The 26,195-nt window shown below is 51.3% G+C and overlaps 1 protein-coding gene across 2 annotated transcripts in view; it reads right to left on the bottom strand.

Moving 5' to 3' along the window:
• Positions 1–26,195, bottom strand: part of Ppp1r16b (protein phosphatase 1 regulatory subunit 16B) — a 94,604-nt gene that overhangs the window by 21,012 nt on the left and 47,397 nt on the right. For both annotated transcript variants that reach the window (XM_032904659.1, XM_032904658.1), the window contains exon 3: positions 1,127–1,197. In XM_032904659.1, coding sequence (XP_032760550.1) covers positions 1,127–1,197 — 71 coding nt within the window. The remainder of the gene's footprint in view (positions 1–1,126; positions 1,198–26,195) is intronic.

Raw genomic sequence — 26,195 nt, 5'->3', positions numbered from 1 at the left:
GGGGCCAAGAGTATATGCAGACAGCCCTCAGGCTCAGAGCTGAATGCTGTGGGCGGGGCCTGGTCCCAGCATCTTATGGGTAGATGTGTGTGGTTCCTCTCTGTCCATGGGGTTCCAGCTGCCTGGTTTCTCCCCACCAGGCTACCCTCCAGTCCATCTGCTCAGAAACTCAGGCGACGGGCACAGGGAAGCATCAGGTGTGGCCTCTCACTGATTCAGAGTGTGCCTGTTGAGCACCTAGGTCTGTAAGCATAGGGAAAGACGCTGGATGCAACAACGGACAGGAGATGCAGGCTGTGTTGTGGTGAGGCTCAGCTTGTGGGAGGAGGTAATCTCAGAATGTCACGCTAGTGCTAAATGACAAGAGGGAAGGGGTCGCTTGGAAGAAGAGAGTGCCTCTGTCACGGCCCAGCTCTCAAGCTCTTGCTGGGGAGAGAACTACTGAGTGAGCACACGGGTTCCGAGGACCTGAAAGGCAGGAACCAGGCCTAGGAGTTGGAGAGGAGCAGAGACTGGACAGACCAGGCCTCCAGGGTCTTGGGCAGGACATCCAACATTAATTCTTTACCCTCAGTATTAGGAAGGAGGTACAATAGAGCTTTGGAATGGAGCAAACTTTCAGCTTTTGCAGAAAGAATTCTGGCAGAACTGACCCTTGGGGGCTAAAGGCTGACCATGAAAGACAATGCTTCCATGTGGGTGGTGACAGCCAAGGCTGTCCCCAGGCAGGGAGGGATGTCACCACACACCCTTGGAAAGGACATGTGTTTGATAGCACCCACTTCATTGTCATAGGTCTTGGCCATGTGACCTTAGACAACAAAACAGTCAGTCGGCTTTGTCCTCAGGCCGAGTGGGATGATCTGGTGGCTGTGAATGCTCTCTGCCAATTCTTAACTTCTACACGAATTTTCTCAGCTGGCTGGAAGGACACAGTGAACAAAGAGTCCCTGTCCTCAGAGTCTGTCACTGCATGTGTGTGTCATGTGCACCCAGGAGCTCTGAGGGCCAGTCTGTGACAAACACGGGCATCTCCAAAGGACAATAGCCTTTCAGCTCGGCTCTCTGTGCTCCTGTCTCATGTCCCCTCCTCCCAGGAGCGGAGAGGCCGGGAACCCCAGCTTACCTGGTGCAAGGCTGTGAGCCCATCCTCATTACACAAATCAGGGCTGACCTTGTTCTTCAGGAAGTATCGTACTGCAAGAGGAAAGGACAGGAGTGAGGTTCCTGTCACTCACTGTGGGAACCCAGCAAGACCCACCCACTTCCAGACCCCATCCTAAATGGTCTTACTTATTCCCAACAGAGGGTAATGAGATGTTAACAGCATCCCTATTTCACAGATGAGGAAACTGAGGCACAGAATGGGTCACACATACAAGTGCTGACAGCTGTCTCATCGGGTCACACATACAACTGTCCCATCTTCCTCAGTGCCAGACACTGATCTGAGAACTTTGGGGGTTTGTTTGTGGCAGTGCTGGGGATGGGACCTGGTGCATGCTAGGCATGTGCTCTACTGCTGAGCTACACCTCTGACCTTTTATTTTGAGAGAAAGTCTTGTTGCTAAGTAGCCTAGGCTAGCCTGCAACTTGCTATGTAGCCCAAGAAGATCTTAAAATTACAATTCTCCTGCCTCAGCTCCCTCCAGAAGAGCTGACTCACCAGAGGTGCCACTACTCCTGGCTGGGCTGAGAAGTTGGCATGGGTTGTCAAATATGAAGTACATTTTTGTCCCTAAAACCTACACCCTGTACTTTTACTGACAGAGCAATCATGATCAACACACGTCTCTCTCACCACCTCAGTTTTCTCATCTGTAAAGTGGGAATGCTGTTGACTCCACCTCACATGGGGTCATATGACGTCAAGTTGAGCCATGTCTGGGGATCAGCATCAGGTCTGTGATCAGTGCATGGTTTTATAGGTGTCTTTTGCTATGCCTTGTTTTATTAGCATAGCTATATTCTGCACATAAGATGGCTTACCAGTGGGTGTCAAATGCCTTCTTTGGATCTACTGAGCCTTTGGGAAATGGGGTAGAGGTTTTACGACCACCTGTTCTAGACTTTAGGTGCCCACATGCCCATCACGTGTGTGTGTGTGTGTGTGTGTGTGTGTGTGTGTGTGTGTGTGTGTGTTCACAGGTGGTGGGTAGATATAGGAAGTGAGGAAAACCAGAGTGTACAAATGGCATTAGTGAGCCCCCTCCTATTCCCTCAGGGTCCTTTCGCCTCACCCTGTCCCATCCAGGGTCTCAATGTCAGCTAGAAGCCATGTGCAAAGGATAAAAAAAATGAAATGCTGTCCTGTCTGTCAGTCTGCATGGCCCCACCCTGCTCAGCACAGAGGGATTCCCCCGTCCAGCCTTCAGCTAGGTCTCTCTCTCCATGCAGGGAGCTACCAACAGGGCCAACAGCAGAGTCCACTGGAGCCCACAGCGCTCTCTCTCTCTCTCTCTCTCTCTCTCTCTCTCTCTCTCTCTCTCTCTCTCTCTCAACCATCTACTGGCTAAGGGGCGCTAGGAGGGCTGCACTGGCTCCAGCTTTCCCAGGCTGAACATTGAGGAGGTAAGTGGAATTCTGGGCCAGAGAACCAGACGAGGGGCGATTACCTAAGGACAGGTGAACAAGCTGGATATAAAAGCTGTTTTGTGGGAAGGGCCACTGTCGTGGTGCTGATGAAAAGGGGCATGGGAGCCTACAAGTGGGCAGAGCAGGCTGGCCATGCTCCCTGTTGAACCTTCTCACACCCCACTCACATGATCCAAGGTCACGTACCAAACACCCAAGGTAGCCACCGTCTCCTGCCTGCCGGTAGCTCATGCAGCCAGGCAGGGCTGAGGAAGTTTCCTCAGTAATGTCTCCCCGGTGGAGGGAGAGGGTTAGGAGGGAGCTGTGGTCCGCTGCAGGGCAACTGTCAATCAACAGCCTCAAAGGTGCCAGGGGAAAGGCGGGGATGGACACTGGGACAGCCTTCAAGTCTCAGGAGCAGGGGTCGGGGTAGCTGCTCAGCTCCGTCCTCACAGAGCCTGCCCTGTGTGAAGGGGTAGTTTTGAGGCCTCAACTCGGCAAGAAAATGTCTCAGGTAGACTTGCCCAAGACACACTGCTACCGAGGCATATACATGACAGGATTTTGTCCCACTCAGATCCTTCGGCTGCTTGTCCCCTATGGAGCCACATCTGGCTGCTGTGGCTATTTAAATTGGAATTAATACGCATGCATGTAAGACTACTCTGCTCACCCACATGTGGTACAAGGTAGACAGAAGTTAAGAGCGCCCAGCTTCACGGGGATCTCCAGTGGGACAGTGCAGCTTTCAAGCATTGCACTTGGAAATCATCCTCATTACAAAATGCTCAAGCCCTTCTCTGCTTCCCCACCACTCGGAGAAGAGCATCCTCCACCCTTGCCTTCTTGCATGATACAATCGCTGTCTCGGCCGAGTCCACAGAGCGCCATTCACGTTGTGGTTTGGAGTCTTGCTTCTCCTGAAGCTGTGCAGGGAAGGGCTTGTGAGCTAATCCTGTCTGTCTGTCTGCCTCTCCACCTTCATTTCTTAAGCTCCTAACGCTTTCTGTAACAGTCGTTTGTGTCAAGAGTTGCACGTCCTCTGACCTCTGAGCAAAGCAGATTCACATGCATGGAAGATTCAATTATCTACCCAGCATACATATATCCAGCAAGCCAGGCATCCACCCACCCACCCATCCATCCATCTATCTGTCCATCTGTCCATCCATCATCTATCCATCCATGCACCACCATACAGGCACTCTCCCTAACATGCCTCTAAGCATGTGCATAATGACATACTACACACATACATGTGCACACGCATGTACCCCATTCCTCATCCTTTAGTGCTCATTCAGACTCCTCTTAATGACCGTTCTTAAACACTTTAACCTCCCTTATAGTCTACCATCCACAGGAGCCCGGAGAAGGGGGGTGTTTTTTGGAACAACTCTCATCTGTGTTTTCTGGAAATCGGCAGGACAGTTCACAGGTTAGCAGTGGCAGCTCAATCCACTTGCAAACACTTCACAGATACCCACCCCCCAGCAATCCAGTTCAACAGAGTTAGGTTAGCAACAGCAGTGACACAACCTAGCAGAGACATCCAGGCCTCAGCCTCTCTGCTCCAGTCAGCAGGAGGAGCCAGCAGGAACACCGGGAGCTGTGCCTCTCTCAGGGAAGCAAAGATCAGTGAAGACTCGAGACCCACAAGCTTTGCACAGCTAGCTGTACCAGCAAGCCAAGCTCTGTCTCCCTCACTCCACTGAGTCCTATTTATACCCTCCAAGCATCACGTGTCCTCCACGTGCCTTGCCTCAGCGCGGGTCTTGCCTCAGCAAAGTCCCAACAAATGGAGCTCAGCTACACAGTGTAAAGTGGACCAATACAGGAGTGTCATTAGCAAAGAACCCTTCATCGCATGTCCTTTCACAGTTTGCTTTAGCAGAGCACCTTCTCTCCTGTGTCTGCTTCAGCGATAGGTTCCTTCACGAGTCTGCTTCAGTCTTTCACCTGTGTCCACTTCAGGAAAACATTCCTTCCCATGTTTGCCCCAACCAAACACCACCTGACACAACTGACTCCAAGGAACCCTTAAGTTTCCACTTCAGACATCGACCGTGACAGGAAGCTCTGCCCACATGCAGGTGCCTCCCATAGAGCTTGGTAACTTAGTAGGTGGGTCTAGCCCAGGGCTACTTGAGGAGATGACGGAAAAGCCACGGAGATAGTTAATCTCCATTGTTGGCTGGATTTGGAATCATGGTGGGAACACACCTCTGGATATGTCTGAAGCCTTTCCAGAGGTGTTTAACTGAGTTGGGAAGACCCACTTTGAATGTGGATGGCACCATTTCATAGGCTGGGTCTTGGACTGAGTAAAACAGAAAGAAAGAGCTGAGAACCAGTATCCGCCATTCTCCGTTTCCTGACCGGGGATACAAAGCGATCAGCTACCATTCTCTCCTACCATCATGATTTCCCTTCCATGGCGGACTGTACCCTGGAACTGTAAGCCAACCCCTTCCTTCCCTAAGTTGCTTTTGTCTGATGCTCTTGTCACAGGGATAAGTAATTGCTAATATAGACGCTGACCACCCCAGGTCCAGCTTGTATCTGGGCTAGCAATGGTGTTCCGAGCCTGACAGATGGTTCTGGGGTGAGAGAAGTGGCCATTGTGACCCTTTCCAGAAAGTGTTTCTAGAAGGTTCTGCTCACGTGAGCAGATTTGCATTGTCTAGAGTAGATGATGGCCCAGGCTTCCTGTCCAGGAGACTCTGAGGCAGAAAATAAGCATTAGCTGCCAACAGCCACACAGTAATTATCGGGGGGCTCTCTGCACTGTGTGGGAGCCCAAGCCATGTAATTACCCCGAAATCGGGCAGTTATTTTCATCCCAAGAAGTGGGACAGATCATCTCCAGCTCTAAGAAACCCTTAATACCCACGAGCCAAGGCTGCCTCGGCAGCTCTCGCTAGGAGACCAGAGCCTGGCTCTGAGCCCAGCTCCCTGGAGCCAAGCCCCACCACCCAGCACACAGCCAGCTTCCCTTTCTCTGGGCTCAGCAAGAAGAGGGGCTCTGTGCTTGTCGGTCCAATGTCTTTTTGGTTTTTTTGAGGTGCTGGGACCTAGAAGCCAAGGATCTGCTACTCAGCTCTGTGAACCAAGCTGCCGGCTGACACAAGGAGTCAGGGGAGGCTTCTAAGACCAACTGGGCATCAGGTGACCTCAGACCTCCCTCTACACAGTCTGGCCATGGGTCACTTAACACTGCGTTCATCCCAGAGCAGCAGAGCTAAGGGTCCCCATAGACTGTGCAGCACCCACTGCCTGCAGTACATCCTGCGTGGCAAGGTCTGCAGATACTTGGTTCTCAAGGCCCTGCAGCTTGCGGCCCCCCACAGGGCTACGCTCTCAACCAACTCAGAGGCCAGATTATTTTCATCATAGTCTATGCGAATGGAGTGCTTAGAAGTTGCATGTGGGGGCTGGAGAGATGGCTCTGCGGTGAAGAGCACCGACTGCTCTTCCAGAGGTCCTGAGTTCAATCCCAGCAACCACATGGTGGCTCACAACCATCCGTAATGGGGTCTGATGCCCTCTTCTAGTGTCTGAAGACAGCTGAAGTGTACTCGCATATATAAAATAAATAAATAATTTTTTTTAAAAGAAGTTGCATGTGGCCTGCTCAGCTATACTAAGAGCTCTGGGCTCACGTCTTACTCCATGAACATTCTGAACAACCTGGGAAGGAATCTTGGGATCTAAGGCTTGACAGGGGCTCAGGAAGCAGTCCCAGCCTCTCTCCTGGGTGCTACACTTGAGGCTGCTCCCTGCCTACCTGGCCCAGGCCTCCAGGCTTATCAGAGTGAACCATCTGTTCTCAAGTATGTGGTTCACTGTGGCCTTAGGCCTTCAGGCCCCTAGCTATAAAACGGAGAGCAAATGAGGACTTTGCTTTTAGGATGCTGTGAGGATTTAGTAAGAGAAGGTCTAAGCGCCACTATTACCGGTTACCAGGAGAATAAACACTGAAACTAACTGGTGAGCTGCATCTGGGTCTTTCCTGAGCTGGGCACTGGGTGCTGGGGCTGTTTCTATGGGCACTGAAAGTCACCCACAAGCTTTCAAGCAGGTCCTCACAGATGGAAGTGGCCTCTCTCCAGGGGGGCTCTGAAAAGTGCTGGTTAAAGATCACAGAGAGGCCCTGGAGGCACCTCTGCTCCCTGTTGGGCAGAACCCCACGGAGATGGCATGAGGTGGCTTGGCTCCCTCCCCACATATCTTGCTCCTGGCCCCCCCCCCCCCCAACACACACACACACACACACACACACACACACACACACACACACACACACACACACACACACACTCCACCCCACCCACCTCCCAGGCAATCTGGCTGGAATCTGGGCCAGCAGGGCCATCTGCTCTTTGCCTTCCCAGCTGCAATGCTGAGTTGCATGGAGGCCTTCTCTGGAGAAAGCTCGTAGCAGCTGCCTTCACAGGCAAACAGCACCACTGACGAGATGTGTGTTTTCCTTTGACATTTCACCTGTCTCGTTCCCCAGAACTCACTGCTTGACCAAGCGCTGGTGAGTGACGTGCAAACTCAGGAGCCGGTCCTGCCCCTGTACCTGAGGACTAAAGCAAGGAGGCTGCAGTGTCTCCCCACAGCGGGCAGACGTTGAGCAAGATGCATCTCCCCAAGGCCCAGCTGCTGCTACCAAAACAGAATCCTCTCTTCCACGGTGTGACCCACTCCTCACTTCGCCCTCCAAGCCCTACCTGCTTCCTCCCTGTTGCTGCCTGCTCCTGTTGCACTGGCTTCTGTCTCCGTCAAACCAACCAAAACTGGGCTCCCAGCCCCCAGCCTCCACATCCTATCACCCGCATCTGAAATCTTCTTTCTTCCCACCCTGGGCCAGCACATTCTTCTTCATCCTTCAGACTGCAACCGAACGCCACCTCTCTGTGGTGCCCTGCCCTTCCATACTGCAGGAGCCTCTACTTCATGCCCCATATAGCTACTTGCTCCCTGGCCTCGGGCATCATCTCTCACGCTTTCTACAGACGTGAGGGTCCTCAGGGAGGGTGACTCTGTGACCAAAAGTATCAGTTAGGGGTTAACTGAGAGCAGGGAGCAAGTGTCCTCCCTCCCCTGGCATCGGTTAGTCACGTGAGGAGACCTGGAGGCTGGCCTCAGGAGTCATCAGCCCCACCTCACTTGGCCTCCACTCTGGGCTGGCCATCATGTCTGCTCCCCAACACAATGCTCTTTTCTCTCTCTGATCCTGGGCCCTCACTCACTCCTGTAGCCCATTACCCGCTGTGCAGAACCTTGTGCTCACCGGGTGTTTCCTAGGCGTTACACCAGCCGCTCCTCACAATCCAGTTGGGAGGATTAGAGACCCATGGCTACTACTACTGTACCTTTACAGATGGGAGCCTGACACTGAGATTTAGGCATGCGTGATGACCTCCGCAAGTATAGCAGGGAGGCGTGAGAAGCTTGATATTGGGAAAAAAATGGTATTGAAAAGATTGTTGTTTCTTCTTCTTCTTCTTCTTCTTCTTCTTCTTCTTCTTCTTCTTCTTCTTCTTCTTCTTCTTCTCCTCTCCTCCTCCTCTCTTCTCCTCCTCCTCCTTCTCCTTCTCCTTCTCCTTCCCCTCCTCCTCCTTCTTCCTCTTCCTCTTCCTCTTCTTCTCCTCCTCCTCTTTTTCTTCTTCTTCTTCTTCTTCTTCTTCCTCTTCTCTTCTTCTCTTCTTCCTCTTCTTTCCTCTTCTTCTTCTTCTTCTTCTTCTTCATTATCATCATTATTATTGTGTGTATCTGTATATGTATGTGTATGTCTGTGTTCATGTGTGTATATATCTGTGTGTGTCTGTTTGTTTCTGTAGATGTGTGTCTGTGTATGAAGAGAGATGGGGGATGGAGAGGGCATAAGTGCACCACAGCATGCATGGGGAGGTCAGAGGACAACTCTGACTTGGTTCTCTCCTTCTACCTTTACAGGGGTCCCAGGGATCAAACTCATGTTGTTAGGCTTATGCTGCAGTCACCTTTACCCACTGAGCCATCTCCTCATCCCAAGGCTTGGGATTTGAACCCAGGCTTGGTCGGCTCCAAAGCCCGCACACCGAACCACTCTGCCAAAACATTGCCATAAAAGCCACGGAAGAGATGGCAAAGGGGTCAAGATAAGGTCAGAGCTGCTGCCAACAGAGCTCGGTGTTCTAGAACATCACGTGGGAAAGAAGACAGGTGATGACGGCAGTTGCTGCTGCAGCCTCGTTATTACCGTTTGCAAATGAGGTCCCCGGGTACGGAGGCTGACACGTAGCCTGAAGTCATGTGGCAGAAGTGGCAGCTTTGCAAAGAGCTCTAACCTTTGGTGCATCTTCCTGCCGCCTCTCCGTCCTGGGCAGACCCCATGCTACCCTAAATTCCAGGCACCTTGGTTTTCTCCTTCCAGCGGTCACTTCCCACAGTGATTGGGTTTCCCTTCCTCAGTGTGCTAACAGGGTTGCAGTGGGTCCAGCCCTCAGCCCAGCACATTCAGAAAGCAAAAGTACCCTGGTCCTCATTTAACTGTGCTTCCAAAATCATTCCACTGAGCAACTTCAACTTTCCACCCACCACTGCTCGTCCCTGGTGCAGAAATAGCCAGAAATAGTTGCTTCCAGGGAACTGTGGCTTCCTGGGGCTGGGGGGGCAAAGGCTCAGTCAAGTGGAATGGTGGTTTCTCAGTGACAGATTCATTAGAGCCTCTTCCAACAGTCTCCTGGGGTTCTGTGCAATGAGTCAGCCATGGTGAAGCCTAGCTTAGAAAGATGCGGGCTCCTCTCAAAGTCACATCCCCAGGCCCACGAACCAGACATTAGCTGTTCTAGAAGAGAAGGCACCAAAGAACAATTATCAGTGATCGTATGGGGTAACTACAACTCCCACCCACTGCTCGTAGGATATGGGAGGGTGCGGCTCCTTTGGAATAAATATCAAGTGGCCACATGATCATATGACCCAGCAATTGGGCTCAGCGGGCCGAGCCTGCGAATCCACACAGAAACTCAAAGACCTGGGCAGGGTGACGTAGGGTACCAGTAACCCCAGCATTCGGGGAGACCATGATTTCCAGGCCAGCCAGAAGTACACATCGAAACCCTATCTCAAAAATGTAAACAAAACAAGCATCTACACTCACGTTTAGAGCTGCAGTGTCCTTAATCATCCCAAAGTATGAACAGCCTATGTGTCCACCCACTGATGAACGGATGCATGGGATTCCAGGCGATGGAACATTATTCTATCACAAAAAGAACCCGAAAGCATCGTGGTGGGCCAAAAGAGCGAGATAAAAAGACCTCATGTTGCATGATCCCGTGTGCATGCCGGGAAATGTCCAGAATAGGGAGATGCACTGGGATGTGGCAGGGTTGAGGGTCAAGCAAGCAGGATGAGGTGACCGCTAGAGGCCAGAGTTTTCCTTGGAGATGATGTGCAAGTACCAGAATCAGGCAGTGATGTGAACTGAGAAAGGCTTTGAACTGAAGACCACAGAAGCACACCTCGGAAACTCTGCGTTCAACGGTAGGTGAGTCACGCATCAGTTTGAAGAGAAGGGGTAGGCTTCCGTCAGGCTGGAGAGTTCTGTGAAATCTCAGTCACATCCGCTCTCCTCATTACTGTACCCAGAAGGCCAAAACAGGCCCGGCACACAATACACATATACACCTGGTCTTCGATGAGCCTCCATGGTATGGCCTCTACCCACACCGCCTGGCACCATCCCTCCAACGGCCATGGTCTCCTTTCAAGGCCATCCAGGCCTCACCATCGCTGCACCTTTCTTGACTTCCTTTAGCCTGTTAGTCATTGCTTAGCCTCCAGGTCCCATCTTAAATGTCACTGTGTCTGTGAGGAATCCCCTACTTCCACTTCCCAACTCCTGGCTCCCGGGCTGGCCAGGTACTTCCCCAGTGTGCTTTTCATCCAGTCCTAAGATCACAATACCAGAGTCTAGCTGTGTGTGGGTCCTTGTCTTTGCTAGGCTGTCAGCTCTGGAGGTAGATGGTGTAGGGGAGGTCTGGAGGCAGGCAGGGTAGGCGAGCCATTCTTTGCTATTGTAATGGAGTTCAGGCTCCCAGTCAACAATTGAACCTGCAAGGGAAAAGGCCCATGTAACCTCTGCCTGCTTTCAGAACTGACTGGAGCCTTTGTTCTTGAGCTGCTCTGCCTTCCCTGTGGATCAGAAGGACCCGACCCAGGCAAGACCCCAGACTCCTCCATCTCAGAGAGTAGGTTCATCTGCTGACCCGTTCGTTCCAAGAGGCCTGTTTCTCTCTTAGCATCTCTGATACCCTCATTATAATCAGAAGACAACTAGGGCTACTCCAGGCACATAGCTATAATCTGCTCTCCAGAACTTGTGTGTCCAGGATTTGCAGCTATACTGGACAAAGGGGGTTGGCAGACATTAATGTTGGCTACCAAATGCCTCTGACAATGTGTAACTTATACCTAGTGCCAGGGAAAGTGACTGAATCCCCTTTAAGAGGTAATCTTGTCTGTCCTGATTGATTGATTGATTGATTAATTGATTGATTGAAACAGACTCTTACATTGTATCCCAGATTAGATTTGAACTCGTTTTGTAGCCCAAGCTGGCTTTGAACTATTAACCCCTTCCCAAGTGCTCAGGTAACAGGTGTGCACTATGGTGTCTAGCTTTCAAGTCTGAAGAACCAGTTTATGGGGTTCTCAGAAGTCTCTCAGAAGCACTTATTGAGTTGAGCAAATAAACTAATTTGTTTCTCTTCTTAAAACACACACACACACACACACACACACACACACACACACACACACACACACAAAGATTTATAGTGAGCAGAGTGCAAAGTTTGCAGTCCATCCTTCCTGGGCATGTAAGTCCTCTCTGCAGCACAGGGCAGGCCAGAAGGGGAACTGCTCATCAGTGAGAGAGCCTGCACCAGATCTCCTTACGTGGGAGAACCACATCCATAAACACAGCAGGCATGGAGAAGAGAACTTCAAGTATGGCCTGTGCAACCCGTCCCCTCCTCTCCTGCCCTCCATCAACTTCCTCTTAGGTATCTCGCTCCTTACAGCATTGAGTCTCCAAGTCTGACAAGGGGACCATGTGTCCTCCAACACAAGCTCAAGGCTTTCCCCATCCCCTTTGGGAACACAGCTGACCCCAACATCACCAGCTCCCAAATTCCTCACTGGCTCCATTCCCAGATGCCACCCCCTCACCCCCAGAAGCTTCTCAGCAGAAACTATCTTTCTACTCTGTGCCTGGTCTGCAGAACCTCTCTCTAGCTGGCTGCCTGGGAGCTCTCCAAGGTTCTGCAGTTCCTCTCCGTCCCTCCTCTCCCCAGACACCCTCGATTTCAGTCCTCTTTCCTTGCCTTCCTTTGCTACCTCAGTCCCATCTCTCTGAGCACACGTCTTCTGGGTTTTTTTTTAAATAGTCCAATTATTTCATATCTCCAGGCAAGGACTACATAAAAATACTCCCACCTTCCAGGTGTGAGATACATACACATAGACCCTGCTGTGGCCTCACGGCCTCCATAACAACAGCTAACACAGGCTGATTACTTTCCAAGCAAGTGACACCAGGCTAATATGTTATTTTCCCCCCAGTCATTCTGTAGAACAACCCTATAACTTGGGACTGCAATCAGCCCATCCAACAGAGATCTGGCATGATGTGTCTTGAGCTTGCTTTGCTAGGAAATATTGAGAGTCATTTTAACCTGGCTGATTCCACGTGTAACTGGTGCCAATCCCCAAAACCTAAGTGGTACAGCCAGGCACTGGAGCTATGAGATGGTCCACTTCCAGAGAGCTCAAATTTAGTTCCCAGCACCCATACAGAGCTGCTCACGACTGCCTGTAACTCTATTTCTGGGGGATCTGAAGCCTTCTTTTGGCTTCTGAGGAAACCTGTACACACGGTATACACACACACACACACACACACACACACACACACACACACAGAGAGAGAGAGAGAGAGAGAGAGAGAGAGAGAGAGAGAGAGAGAGAGAGAATTTTAATAAGCCAGGCACAATGGCATACATTTGTTATCCCAAAACAGAAGACACAGAGATAAGCAGCTCTCTGGAGCATAGTAGCCAGTCAGCCCAGTCAAATTGGTGAGCCCCAGGCCACACGATGGACCTTGTCTCAAAAATCACAGTGGACTGGGGCTGGAGAAATGGTTAGTGGTTAAGAGCACTTGTTCGTTCAGAGGTCTGGGGTTTAACTTCCCAGGACCCACAGGGTCACCATGGTCTGGGATCTGACACCTTGTAGTTCTATAGGCACCAGGCAGGTACATGCATGGCACACATATATTAATGCAGGCAACACATATGTACTCACAATAAATCTAGAACAGACAGACAGACAAACAGATGGACAGACAGACAGACAGAAAAACCAAGAACAAACAAAAGACCATGGTGGCCAACTCCTGAAGAACAGGCCTGAGGCTTTCCTCTGACTTCTCCATACAAGTGTGTGTGTGCATGCATATGTGGGCACACACACACACACACACACACACACACACACACACACACCATAAATTTCACTGAAGTCACATAAAGAAAGAAGAAACAATGAAACTCAAGTACATGAACGCGTGGAACAGGGTGACTCCAAGCCAGACGTCTACACTAGCACCAGTGCCTTCCTCCCCTCTACTCTAAAGACAGTAAGGATTTTGCTTTGCTAAGAAGGAAAAATGTTCGGTGTGTGCTGGTAACAAAGCGCACTGGTATAAACACAACAGAGGGGCTAAAAATAAAGGAACGTTCCAGTCTAAAACAGGCAGATGCAAACACAGAGAAAGAGGGGGCAGCGACATTACTAGGATGCAGAATGGAATTCTGGGAAAACAAGGAGGCAATGCACTTGAGGCTGATCAAAACAGACGGTACAGGACGACAGAGCCTCTCCTTGTGTTTCACGGAGGCAACGTTACGTTCAAAGCAGAAGGCAGAGCAATGGCTTCCTGGGGTCAGAGGTGGAGAAATCAGTCCATCAGTTAAGGACTATGGGGAATGCAGTCAGTGGAGTGAAACCCAGCAAGGCAAACACTGTTAGAAGTTGAAAACATGGCTATCTTAGGCGGCCTCAGCAGACACACACTCTGAAGAAAAGATTCGAGAGTGGGACTGGCCATTAAAAGCAGGGACCCAAGTTTAGTTCTCAGCACCCACAGCAGGGAGCTCACAGCCACCTGAAACTCGGGCTGCAGGGCATCTGATGCCCTCTTCTGGACTCTGCAAGCATCTGCACACATGGGCACACCTATGCAAACACACACACACACACACACACACACACACACACACACACACAAAAAAGATTTATTTATTCAATGTATGAGCACACTGTAGCTGCCTTCAGACACACCAGAAGAGGGCACCAGATCCCATTTCAGATGGTTGTGAGCCACCCTGTGGTGGCTGGGGATTGAACTCAGGACCTACTTTATTATTTCCAGCCCTACTTTATTATTATTTTTTAAAAGATCTTATTTTGGGCTGGAGAGATGGCTCAGCGGTTAAGAGCACTGACCGCTCTTCCAAAGGTCCTGGGTTCAATTCCCAGCATTCCACAGGGTGGCTCGCAACCATCTGTAATGGAATCCGATGCCCTCTTCTGGTGTGTCTAAGGTCGGCGAAAGCATGCTCACGTACATCAGATGAAGAAGTGAATGAATGAATGGATGAATTAAAATGTACTCACATAAAATAAATAAATAAATAAATAAAGTAATAAGGTTAGAGGATAGCCAGACATGCAGCCAGTGAGATGACTCAGTGGCTGAGGGGGCTTGCCACCAAGCCTGGTGACCTATTCGATCCTGGGACTCACGTGGTGGAAACTGATTCAAGAATGTTGTGATCTGGGGTTGGGGATTTAGCTCAGTGGTAGAGCGCTCGCCTAGCAAGCGCAAGGCCCTGGGTTTGGTCCCCAGCTCCGGGAAAAAAAAAAAAAAAGAATGTTGTGATCTGACTGCCACAGGTCCACGGCATGTTTACTCATACCCCACACGTAATAAATAAATACAGAAACATCCAAAGATATAGAAAGAAAGAAAACAGCAGAGATGGAAGACAAGTCTGCCCACAGCACTGCTGCTGCCCACACTGTTTATGATCAAGGCATCGTAGAAGCGACTCCCGTGTCTAAACAATTGGACATTTCATGCCCACAGTGTTTGGAGCATCTCCGGTGGGAGACTCTGAGCTGGTATCCAGGAGACTTTTAATGGCCTAGGAATACATCGACACGTAACAGAATGGGAGATTTAGACCAACACACACAGCGAGGTCTTGGCTGGAAAAGAAAGCTAGTTCACACATCCGCACGCTCACCGCTGGAAAAAATGAAGACCCAAATCCGCCCGGGACATGTGTGCTATGGTTGTCAGTGGGTTGTTTCTTTTTTTTCTTTTAACATTTTGAGCTCTGTGGGGACAGCCTTTAGGGGCAGAAATTTTCATTTTCCCTAAATGACAAGAACCCTCTGGGGTAGGCAAGTAGTAAGGATTGCTGCTGTTACACATTACTAGAGTAGAAATGACATTTCACGTGGGTCCCTCAGAGGGCAAGGCAGAGATGAGACTTCTGTGTTGGGCAGGAAACTCAACCGTGATGAAAGAAAGAAAGAAAGAAAGAAAGAAAGAAAGAAAGAAAGAAAGAAAGAAAGAAAGGAAGGAAGGAAGGAAGGAAGGAAGGAAGGAAGGAAGGAAGGAAGGAAGGAAGGAAGACAGACAGACAGACAGACAGACTAGTATGTTTGTATAGTCCTGGAAGCAGCCAATTGCATTTGCAACCTTAAACCAGGCCTGTGAACTCATGCCTGTACCAACTGAAAGTTAAGAATGAGGACCCCAGAGGGTTTAGTAGAAAACTCAAGAGACTGGGGAGCTGGAGGCCAGCCTGGGCTACAAAGTAACTTTGAGACCAGTGAACCTACCCAAGGAAACCCTATCTGAAATAAAACAGAGCCAAAAACAAACAATGATCTCTCTCTCTCTCTCTCTCTCTCTCTCTCTCTCTCTCTCTCTCTCTCTCTCTCTCTCTCTCTCTCTCTCTCTCCCTCCCTCCCTCCCCACCGCCCCCCATCTCTCTGTGCATGTGTGGTAGCCAGAGAAAAACCTCAACTGTCATTCGTCAGGAGTCGTCATCCCTTTTGTTTTATTGAAACAGGGTCTCTTACTGGCCTGGAACTCTCCCGTTAAGCTAGGCTCTCTGGCCACAGAGTCCTAGGGATCTGCCTGCCTTTGCCAACGCCAAAGATTATAAATGCATGCTACCATGACCAGCTTTTTAAAGGAGGGCCCTGGAGATAAAATTCGGGTCTCCCTGTCTGCAAGGCCAATGCTTCACTGACTGAGCTATCTGCCTAGTTCCAGGTTGCTACTTTTGAAGTGGTCGAAAACCATCAAAGACAGAGCACTGTGTGACACATGAACAGTCCGTGAGAGTCACCGTCGTGAGCTTCTTCTGTGGCTTCTCTTGCTTCGGCAGCAGGGCTCAGGTGTGAGAGACGTCATGGTTATACACAGCCTAAAATATATATATACTTTTTCAACCTGGCCCTTTCAAAGCACTTTGTTGATTCCAAGAGTCGTGCTCTGCAACCAACGAAATAAATTCAAAGCCACGGTCTAATCTCTCAACATACAATAACGGTCTCTTGGCTCCAAGTAGGTGGAAAGGAATCCGTTGTCTGTCCCAGATGAAGCTAAGACAAAGGCCAGGCAGGCAGAGGTGGCCCAGCCTTGTTTCTTCACCTGCAGCTGGGTTCAAGGGTCCTTGCTTTCTCTCGCATTGTCACCCACGTCTCTACCCCGGGGCCCCCCAACCGTCTCTCCTCTCGGCAGCAGCTGTGTTTCCTGTCAAGAGCGGGGTTTTCTGAAAGCACTGTCGTTCAGCTGCAGCTGCAGAGGACAGTATTTTTATCCAGCCTCTGCTTCCTGTTTGCTGGCTGGGGGATTTTGTTTTCTGGGGTTAGGTTTAGCCATTTCTGATAAAGAGCAGGCTTTCTTGTCACATCAGAACCGAGAAGTTGCCCTCCTAATGGAATCTGCTGCAGGCTCTCCAGGTCCCTGGCCCACGCACACATCTCCCCTCCTGCCACAACCTCCTGTGGCTCCAAGACAGCCATCTCAGCCTGTGCAGGAGTGGAAACCAGGGCAGCTGGTGGGCAGAGGGGAAACCGGGGCATCTCTGCTGCAGGAAATGGAAAAATCCACTCTTATCAGACAGGAACAGCTAAAAAGGCACAGCAGCCTGGGGGTGTGCTGCAGCCTGGGGGTGGGGAGCAGCCTGCAGGTCTCTGTCTGGATCCCACTGTCCTCAGCCCACCCTGCTCAGAAACAACAGGGCCCGGACACAGTCATAGTCAAGTGCAGGTCTTGGATAGAGTCTGAGAATGCCCCGAGCTATGGAACCTGGGAGATCATTTGGATGTTCCCAGGAACAAACAAAGATGGCGGAGTCCTCAGCCTTCATGTCCCCACAGCCCAGGAGATGGGGAGACAGACATTGGTGACTAACAAGAGCCCACATTTATTAAGTGCTTGTTGCATGCCCAGGCCCATGTCCAGCACACGCAGAGATGGTCTCATTTAGTCCTCTTCAACCACCTCATGCAGGAGCGAAGTAGGCCTAGGATGTGCTTCTATTTCTAATCAGGGAAACTGAGGCATGGGAAATTTAATTCACTGATTCAGTCCAATCTGCTATCCAGCAGGAAACTGTAGCACCCCAACAGGGCTCAGACACCCCAGCCCCTGACTTTCTCCTTGCCCACAGCTGTCGGAATCTCCCTTAACTGGGGAAACTCTTCTATGAAGCCTCTGGTTTGTTTCCAGCCGCAATGCTGAGCTGTCCACACATCACTGCACACCCGTGTCTTTCTAGTTCCAGCAGGATAGCTCGGGCTTCCCTGCCTTGTGAAGACAGAGCCCTCCTGAGCTAGGGGTCACTCTGGCCTGGCAGGAACGAAGTTGTCAGCAGCTCCTAAGAGTTTCTGAAATCACAAGCCTGGCACATTTCTTTCCTGTCTGAAAACCTCTCACAGTGTGGCGATGGGGGTCGGGGGTGAGGTGTCTCAGTGGGTAAAGGCACTTTCTGCCAAACATGACACTCTGGGTCCCCAGAACCCACATGGTGGAAGAGAGAACTGACTTCTAAAAGTAGTCCTGATCTCCACACACATGCCATAGTACGCACATGCACGCATACACACACACACACACACACACACACACACACACACACACACACTAAAGAAAAGAATGCTCCCAACTTACTTTCCCTGAAACTGGAGTTACAGTGTTAGCCCCAAGATAGGTGCTAGGAATTGAACCTGGGTCCTTTGCAAGGGCAGCAAGTGCTCTTAATGGCTAAGCCATCTCTGTAGGCTTTAGTCTGGTTGTTTTTAAAACAGGATCTTTGCCCCCACCAGCATCAGCAGCAGGAGGAGGAGGACCTGGAGATTTGTTAGAAATAAAAAACTTACATCCCACCCCAAACCATGATCCAGGAGCGCTCAAGGTAGGTCTACACTCAAGGTGGAGGAGCCCTAAGTGATCTCACGCCATCAAGTTTGAGAACACTGGCTCTGCCCCTGCACTGACCAATCCCCTCTGGGGTGCCTCTCCTCCACCCAGAAAGACCCCTCCCCACCCCTACAGCAGTGCGGCCATTCAAATCCACACCCACTGAATATTAGAGAAGCGAATGTGCTCACACACACACACACACACACACACCCCACACAGTAAATCTCCCTTGATCCTGACCCAGCACCCTCAGCAGGCAGTGTGTGGCTCAGCCAGCACCTGTCACCTTCCACAGCATCCCCATGAGGCCACAGTGTGCAAACTAAACATGATCTCCACAGAGATGGGCTGGGGTATATTAGGCCCATGCTGGGCTTTGAAGATCTGCTACAAAAATAAATCAGTGTTCCTCGTGCCATTAACAATTATTGTTCTCTGGCTTCTTCCTTGCGTTAATGTATTCCGGTTCCTGCACCAGCTCCCTCCCCGCTCCACCCCCCCACAGCTCGGGCTAAGGCAAGGTTTAGAGTTCCATAAGAGGATGCTACTTTTCTATTGGCCAGAGCAGAGCTAGATGGTCTCGTGACTTTGGGCACAACTGCAGCCCGGGTGAGGTCTCTGTAGCCTTCACCTGTCCCCCTTTCTTCCCTCCCCTTCTCGTTCCCGTTTCCTTTGCTCCCTCCTTTACTCTTTCCGTCCTTCCCTCCCCTCCCTCCTCCTTTCTCCTCGCCCTCTCTCTCCTTTGTGCAAACCTTCCCTGAGTATTTACTCGTGAACCCAGCAGCAGGTTGGACACGGAGTCAATGCCAGCTGTGTGTGATGAATGAATCAGTCACCTCCCAGAATGCAGGCTGACCCAGAAGTGACCTGAAGGGGCAGCCCTCCTCTCCGGCTCCACCTCTTGCCTGTTTGGGCGTCCTTTTTCCCATATCAGCTCAAAAGGAGCCCAAGTTCCAAAGACGCCTTATGTAACTCAGGAGTAGGGTCAGTTTTCTTCCTGTGCCCTGGGTCAGGTGCACTCATGTCCTCAGGCCAGGACTCTGCGGTAGAACACCTTGTTCTCTTAGAGCCAGGAGGGTAGCCAGGACACTAACCTGGACCTCCAAGCCTTGAGGCTAAGCTCTGCAGTAAGGAGGGGACACCAGGCCAAGCCCAGGAAGAAGAGGCTCCAAAGACAATGAATACAGGCGTCAGTCAGAACACGCCTTCCCATGGGCAAGAGGGACATCGGAGTCCAGCTGTGTCCTGTACTCTCTGAGGCAACTGACCCTGACCCCACTCCCCAGTCCCAGCCCTAGGATGGGATGAGATGGAGCTAGACTCTGGGAGAAACTGCCCCATCCTGGCCTGGCTCTCCATCAAAGCTGGAAAGGCAACAAGGAAGTGGGTTTGGCATCCATAAGGCCTGGGCTCCCCTGACAGCTCCCAGCCCACTGGAGGCCCAGACTAGCATGGATTCACCAGGAGCTCCCTCGGCCCAGATCCCTGCTTGTGCCATTTACTTCTATGTCTAGACCCTTCTCCCTGCAGGGATTCACGTCACTTACGATGTCACTTCCTCAGAGAGATCTGCCCTAAGAGACCTTTGTCATTTAGCTGCTATCATCATCAACATCATCACCACCACCACCACCACCACCACCATCATCATCAATGCCAGGCTGGGGATTAAACTCAGAGCCTTCTGAATGCTGGGCAGTTGCTTGGCCACTGAGCCCATCCCCGTGCCTGGTCACCTTCCAGTTAATCACAGGCTATCAGCTATCCTAAGGGTGATCACCCCCACTAAGCAAGGGCTGTCATTCACTTAGGAATCTCTGGCATCTTGACACAAGGCTCATAGGTATCTGTGAAGGAAGGCAAATGGGCTCATCTACAAGCAGGGGTACGCAGCGAGGCAGAGGGAGCCCAGGAGCTGCCGCCTTCTCGAAGGACCACCTCTGCCACAGGCCATGAGATGGTTTTTTGAAGCCCTTAAACCCAGTACCTCCCTCAAGCTAAGGAAAAGGAGCCTTGGGGGCCACACTGTAAGGTACCCTTTGCACCAGCTTCTAGAAGAAGCAAAAGTGCACGCCCACAGGCTAGTTCTATTAATGGCTTTTAGGGCAACGAGTCAAGCATTGTAGTGCAAACATATAATCCCAGCAGTAAGGAGGTAGAGGCAGGAGGATCAAGAGTTTAAAGTCTTTAGCTAGGTAATAGGTTTGAGGCCAGCCTGGGAGAAGGAGAGGGAGAGAGAGGAAGAGGGAGACAGAGAGAGAGACAGAGAGAGACAGAGAGAGAGAGACAGAGAGAGAGACAGAGAGAGAGACAGAGACAGAGAGACTGGCAGAGAGACAGACAGAGAGACAGAGAAACAGAGAGACAGAGATAGAGAGACAGAGACAGACAGAGAAACAGACATAGAGAGAATCTGAATCACAAGTGCTGGTGAGGATGTGGGGAAAATGAAGCCTCACTTCCGGGTAAGCACAAATGGTGTGGCGTTCCCCAGAAGGTTAACAGGAAAGCCTCCAGAGATGAAAACCAGGGGCCCAGGCATACACCTATGTACCCAATCTCAGCCATGCACAGCCACCGACAGAGACAACCTGAGTCCCACAGCGACCACAGCCTGCGTGAGACTGGCACACCTGCGGCAGACACAGGCCCAGTTGCGGAGGGAAATGCCAACGGACAACTGGTAATGACATAATTTGGGAACCGTCTCTGCGTCAAAAAATTACTCTAGAACCGGGCCTCCCTCAAGCAATGGAGAACTGAGGCACAGAATCTTTCTGAGGTCACTGGGTGGAGCTGGGATTGGAGCCCAAACAGTCTCGCTTCAAAGCCCAGGGTCTGAACCATGTACCTGGGTGATCCCTGGCTGGTCCCCACAGGAAGCTGGTCTTCAGTACCAGGGTAGATCTTTAACCAGCCCATCCTCTGGGGCCACACAACCCTCTCAGCCTCATCAGCCCCGTATCTCCACATTAATGGCTGCAGAAGTCAAAGAAGCCAAGTACAGCGCCCTTTAGAAACATCACTTTGATTGACATTTCTCAAAAAAAAAAAAAAAAAAAAAAGAGCAGAACCAAAAGTAGGGGTGCACACATTTTAGCCCAGCAATCAGGAGGCAGAGGCAAGTGGATCTTTGTGAGTTCCAGGCTAGCCTGGGCTACGTAGAGAGTTCCAAACTAGCAAGTTATAAATAGCAAAACCCCGTCTCAAAAAAACAAAACCCAAAAGTAGATGCTCCATCTCTGAGAGAACAAGGCACAGTGAGCCCAGGTTGCCCCTCATCCTACCCTCCACTTCCATGGTGGGAAAAAAACTGGTAGACATGCAGCGGCCGCTCACCCCATGTGGCCAAGCCACCTTCTGTAGCCCACTCACCCCTCCCAAGAATGTTCAGGAACATTCCAGGACCCCAGTTCTATAGCCAAAGGTAAAAGGCTCAGCGAGATCAAATCCATTGCCGAGAGTCACACAGCAAGCGGGCAAGTCGCAGGGTCCACCACGCATGCACACTTTACTGAAAGGACGGCACATTCAGATTTGAGGGGTCCCCTGACCCACAGGGGGCCGCAGACTATAATCAGCCTCCCCCTAAAACCAGGAGCAGGAATCAAACTCTACAGGCTTCTGAAAACCAGGCAAGACTTGATACCCTCACAAGGGAGGCAAGTGGAGATTGGGCCAGAGGCTCCGCTCTGCCGCTTGCGGCCTGGGAACTGTCAGTAACTTATGATCACAGCTGTGATGCTGCATTAGAAATGCAGGGTGACACGTGGACAGGGTGTGGGCTTGGTCTGTGCCAGACTCTGTGCCGAGGCCATGCACACAGGGGTGGCCTCCGAGTGGGTCCTTCACAGCCTGGGGCCATTCATGCTTGCCTTACTCCACCCTAAGTTTCCTGGGCAGGGAAGGGGGTAAAGCCACGTGGAAACTCAAGCCATTCCGAACAGTGGCCCCACAAAGAGGACAGGGCCCAAGAGGCAGAGAATCCCTGGAGTCAGGAACTAGGGCCACTGGCATGACGGCAGGGTGACCCAGCCCATTTAACGGTGCATTCCCAGCCGGAAGCAGGCCACACTAATTAATTAAACCATCCTTCTGCAAATCAATTTCTGTAGCCCTCGAACTGGGTCAGAGGTGTCATCGGGACACACCCACTTCTGGTCTACAGCTCAAAGCCTCCCTGCTGGCTCAACCTCCCCATCCAGGCCAACTAGGAAGATGCCAAGAGGAGGGGGACTAACAGCTTTTCTGTGCTAAGGAGATCTAATTGCCCCTTGGTTGTGCCCAGAGTCTGACTTCTAGCTGTGGCAGTGGGTGACTCACTGCCTGCAAAGCATTGTGGGACATAGTTCTTTCTCTCTGTGCTTGCTTACAGCAAGGGGTATAGCGAGTCACTCTTCCTTTCCTTCCCCTCTCTAGGTAACTGCTAATTTAGTTTGTTTTCAAGATAGGGTTTCTCTGTATAGCCCTGGTTGTCCTGGAACTCTGTAGACCAGGCTGGCCTCAAACTCACAGAGATCTTACCTCTCTGCCTTGTGAGTGCTGGGAATAAAAGCATATGCCACCACCATCCATTTTCTGATTTGCATATATTAGAAATATGCAAATATGTGTGACCTTTCCTGTTTAACTTCTGTCACTAAGCAGGCTCAAACCCATTGTGGCACGTATCAAACACTTTATTCTTTATGTGGTAGAATAGTATTTCATTGTATGGATATACCACATTTAACGTTTCCATTCATCAGCTGGTGAGCATTTGGATTGGGGTTATCATAAAAATGCAGATATGTTTATATATGGACATAAATCATGGAAATCCCTGGGTATAGGACGGTTGATTCCGTATGCATTTGTTTAATGGGGGCTTCTCACCCCATCTCTCAGACTATCCTTGCTGTAGGCTTGTCACTGTTCCAAGCAGGCCTAACTGCAGTCATGGTTACATCAAAGCCACTATAACTGATACCACCACTGAGGTCCAGGGAGGCAAAACTGATGCCCAGAGGTGTCAAGACACAAGCCAGCAAAGGTCTCTCTTCCTTCTGTCTTCACCATAGAGTCAAGGGGGCGGGGGTATAGCCACGGCTAAGGGAGGGAACGGAAGTATGGGAATCCCTAGTCCTCCCTCACTCTCGTGGCAAGGACTCATCTCCACTCGCAGTCACACGGGAGTTTAACCTGTGGCAGGAACACTGGAAGGAGAACGGGTGAACCAGCAAAGGTCACGATTTGCAAAGAGGAAGGGAGGACAGAGGTGCCGGTGGCCAGACAAGGAGATCTCATCCCCTGCAAGCCACTGCTGGAACCACCCCATCTGTCCGCCTTTGCCTCTCTGAGAGTGTGCAGAGAAGCAGTTAGCCTCAGGAAACAGGCTGACGGCTGGGCGGTGTGCCTCTGAGGGTCACCATGACGGGAGGCTCCAGTCCTCAGCTGACAGAGCCTTGCAAAGCTCTCTGCTCCGAGCCCTAGGGCACCGAGGAAAGCTTCAGGAACTTTCCACACTGAAGCTGGCTCCCCTTGGAGCCCAGAAGGCCTCTGATTATCCTCCGAACATCTGAGTTTAGGCGTGAGTGCAGCTGTGGGGATGGAAGGCAGGGCCAGGGTAAACGGCAGCCGGCAGCCGGGGCTGATGCTCAAGCTGCCTGGGACGACAGCAGAAAGAAGGAACCCCTGTGCTCTCCACTCTGAAGTCAGGCACACAGCTGGCCTGGCCTCAGCCACTCAGTCCCCCGCCCCCTGGTTCCCTCTTCATCAGATTGGTCTTTCCTGTGGTTTGCTTTATCGTGCCTGGGCCCGGAAAGAATCTTTGAGGCATCTAAGGATGGTCAGGGTCAGTCACGGTGCTACAGTCTTCTGTACAAAGGATCAGCCTTCTTTCACACCCTAACCTTGTGGGGCTCTTTCCTGTGCCTCCCGGCTCCAGCTCCACTCGCTGTGCCAGCTGTCAGTGTGTCCTTCCACTCTCAGCAGGGTGTTGGGCTGCACTGCAGTTATGAGCCCACACTCGGTAGTCTTCAGACTTTGGGCCCAAGTCCAACTCGAGCAATAAGCCCCAGGTAGGTCTCTGAGTCTTTCTGCGTCCCGTTTCCCTCCTCAGGGTCCCAACATCACCGTTTCTGCCTCATATCTCCTTCCCACTGTGTTCAGCCAGTTCCATGCCCAAGTCACTAATGCTGCTCTTATTCATCTGCTTGGGGACTTTGGCTAGTGGTCACCTGACAGCCACTGTCCACTCCTCATATAACTGTCCCTATGGTCAGGCTCTCGAACCAGCTCCTGTGAGCCTGATGGAGCTAGGAGAGCCAGGCAGCAAAGGTAAGGCTCTACCCAACCACAGGAACCCAACAACAGGGAGAGATCAGACTGCCGAGGGCTGAGAGATGGGTGGGTTGTCAGAGCAGGTGGCCTGGTGAGAGGACAAGAATGTCCCTCCACATAGGACTACCTGGTGCTATTCCCTACCTTGAAGAGTCTCTTCCAACTTACTCAACATTGTAGGGAACCCCAGCCAGGGGTCATCGAAGAGGCCAGTGTTCGGCCAACAGGCTTAGCACAGCTAGTATTGGCCTCCAGGTCCAGTAGGAGACCTGGAGTGTAGGGGCAGGGTTGGGCAGAAGGGGACCAGAAGCCACTGTCCTGGTGATTAGGTGGGCAATGACTGGCAGGCATGGAGAGTAAAACATGGGTCCTCACAGGGGACAAGGACAAGCTGGGCTTCTTCCAGACAAACCCCAGAGCTAGGCTGTTAGCCCAAGGCAGACCCTGGCTCGGAATAGAGTCATTGCATTGGAGACATTCAGATATGGACCTGCTCCACACTCATCAGTAGGCATGGTCTAGCCCTCTTCTAGCATCCACGCAGGTCAGGACTGTCTCAAATAGCAACGGGCATTGGCCTGCAGCTGAGCGGTAGTGAGGCAGACATGGGCTACCATCCTCCAATAGTTCTGATTAAGACTACGAAGAGGAGGCCAGGGTCCAGAGAGGCCAAGTGACTTGCCTCAAGTCACACAGCAGGCAATGAGTAGACTCCAAGGCCAAAGCTCTTAACTACAGGCTCTCCTCCACTCTAACACCTGCCACAAGGGCAGAGAGCAGCAACAGGGAGAGAATGAACGGCAGACAGGTGAATGGCCCGGTGGGACAAGAATGTCCATCCACATAGGACTACCTGGTACCATCCCCTACCTCTTCTAATTTATTCAACCTTACGGGGAACCTCAGCCAGGGGTCATTAAAGAGGTCAGTGTTTGGCCCGACGGCATACCTGCTAAGACCTGCCTTCCCCAAAATCACATGCTCGACCATAGTTCCCATCGTTCAGAGGTGGGTCTTTGCAAAGTGTTAAGTTTAGATGAGGCCCAAGGGTCCCACCCCTGCCAGATGTGTGTTCTCTCTCTCTCTCTCTCTCTCTCTCTCTCTCTCTCTCTCTCTCTCTCTGTCCTGGCCATGTGAACACACTTTGAAGCCTTACAAATAAGTGATATGACCAGAGGCCCCTCCAGAAACCAAGCACCCCAAGACCTTGACTGTGAACGTCTAGCCTCCAGAACTGCCAGGAAGACCACGCCTCTCGCTGTGCACAGCTATGGCAGCCTCGGCTAGCTCAGACAGTGCCCAGGTGCCTTAACAGGCCCTCAGACCAATCCACCCAAAGATCCATAGGCTCAGACCCCCTGGGGATGCCGCCTCCCTGAGACCATCAGCTGTGTCCTGAGGACACCCAGGTCAAGGCCATGATCTGCCACCCAGTGCCATGAGTCAGAAGCCACGGATTAGCTGGAACACACCAAGACCAGAATACACTTGCCAAAAATGGAACTTTGAAGCATCTACAGTGTTGTGTGGGCTTCGAGGATTATTTTCAGCTGCAGAGGCAAGGAGGGTGCATTCGGCTCATCCCCAAACCTACCTACTGCTCTGTTTACATCCGGTCCAACCCCCTTCCATTAATTAGTGCTTAACCTTAAGACTCCCTTAGCGAAAAACAGTTTAGCCAGTCACCAGCTTCCTGGAGTGGGCGGCTTAACCCTCGAAATAAGGAGTG

The sequence above is a fragment of the Rattus rattus genome, chromosome 5, assembly GCF_011064425.1.
Source record: "Rattus rattus isolate New Zealand chromosome 5, Rrattus_CSIRO_v1, whole genome shotgun sequence".
Classification (NCBI taxonomy): Eukaryota; Metazoa; Chordata; class Mammalia; order Rodentia; family Muridae; genus Rattus; species Rattus rattus.
Note: the sequence above shows the minus strand (reverse complement) of the source record. Positions and strands in the feature narration are given on the sequence as shown.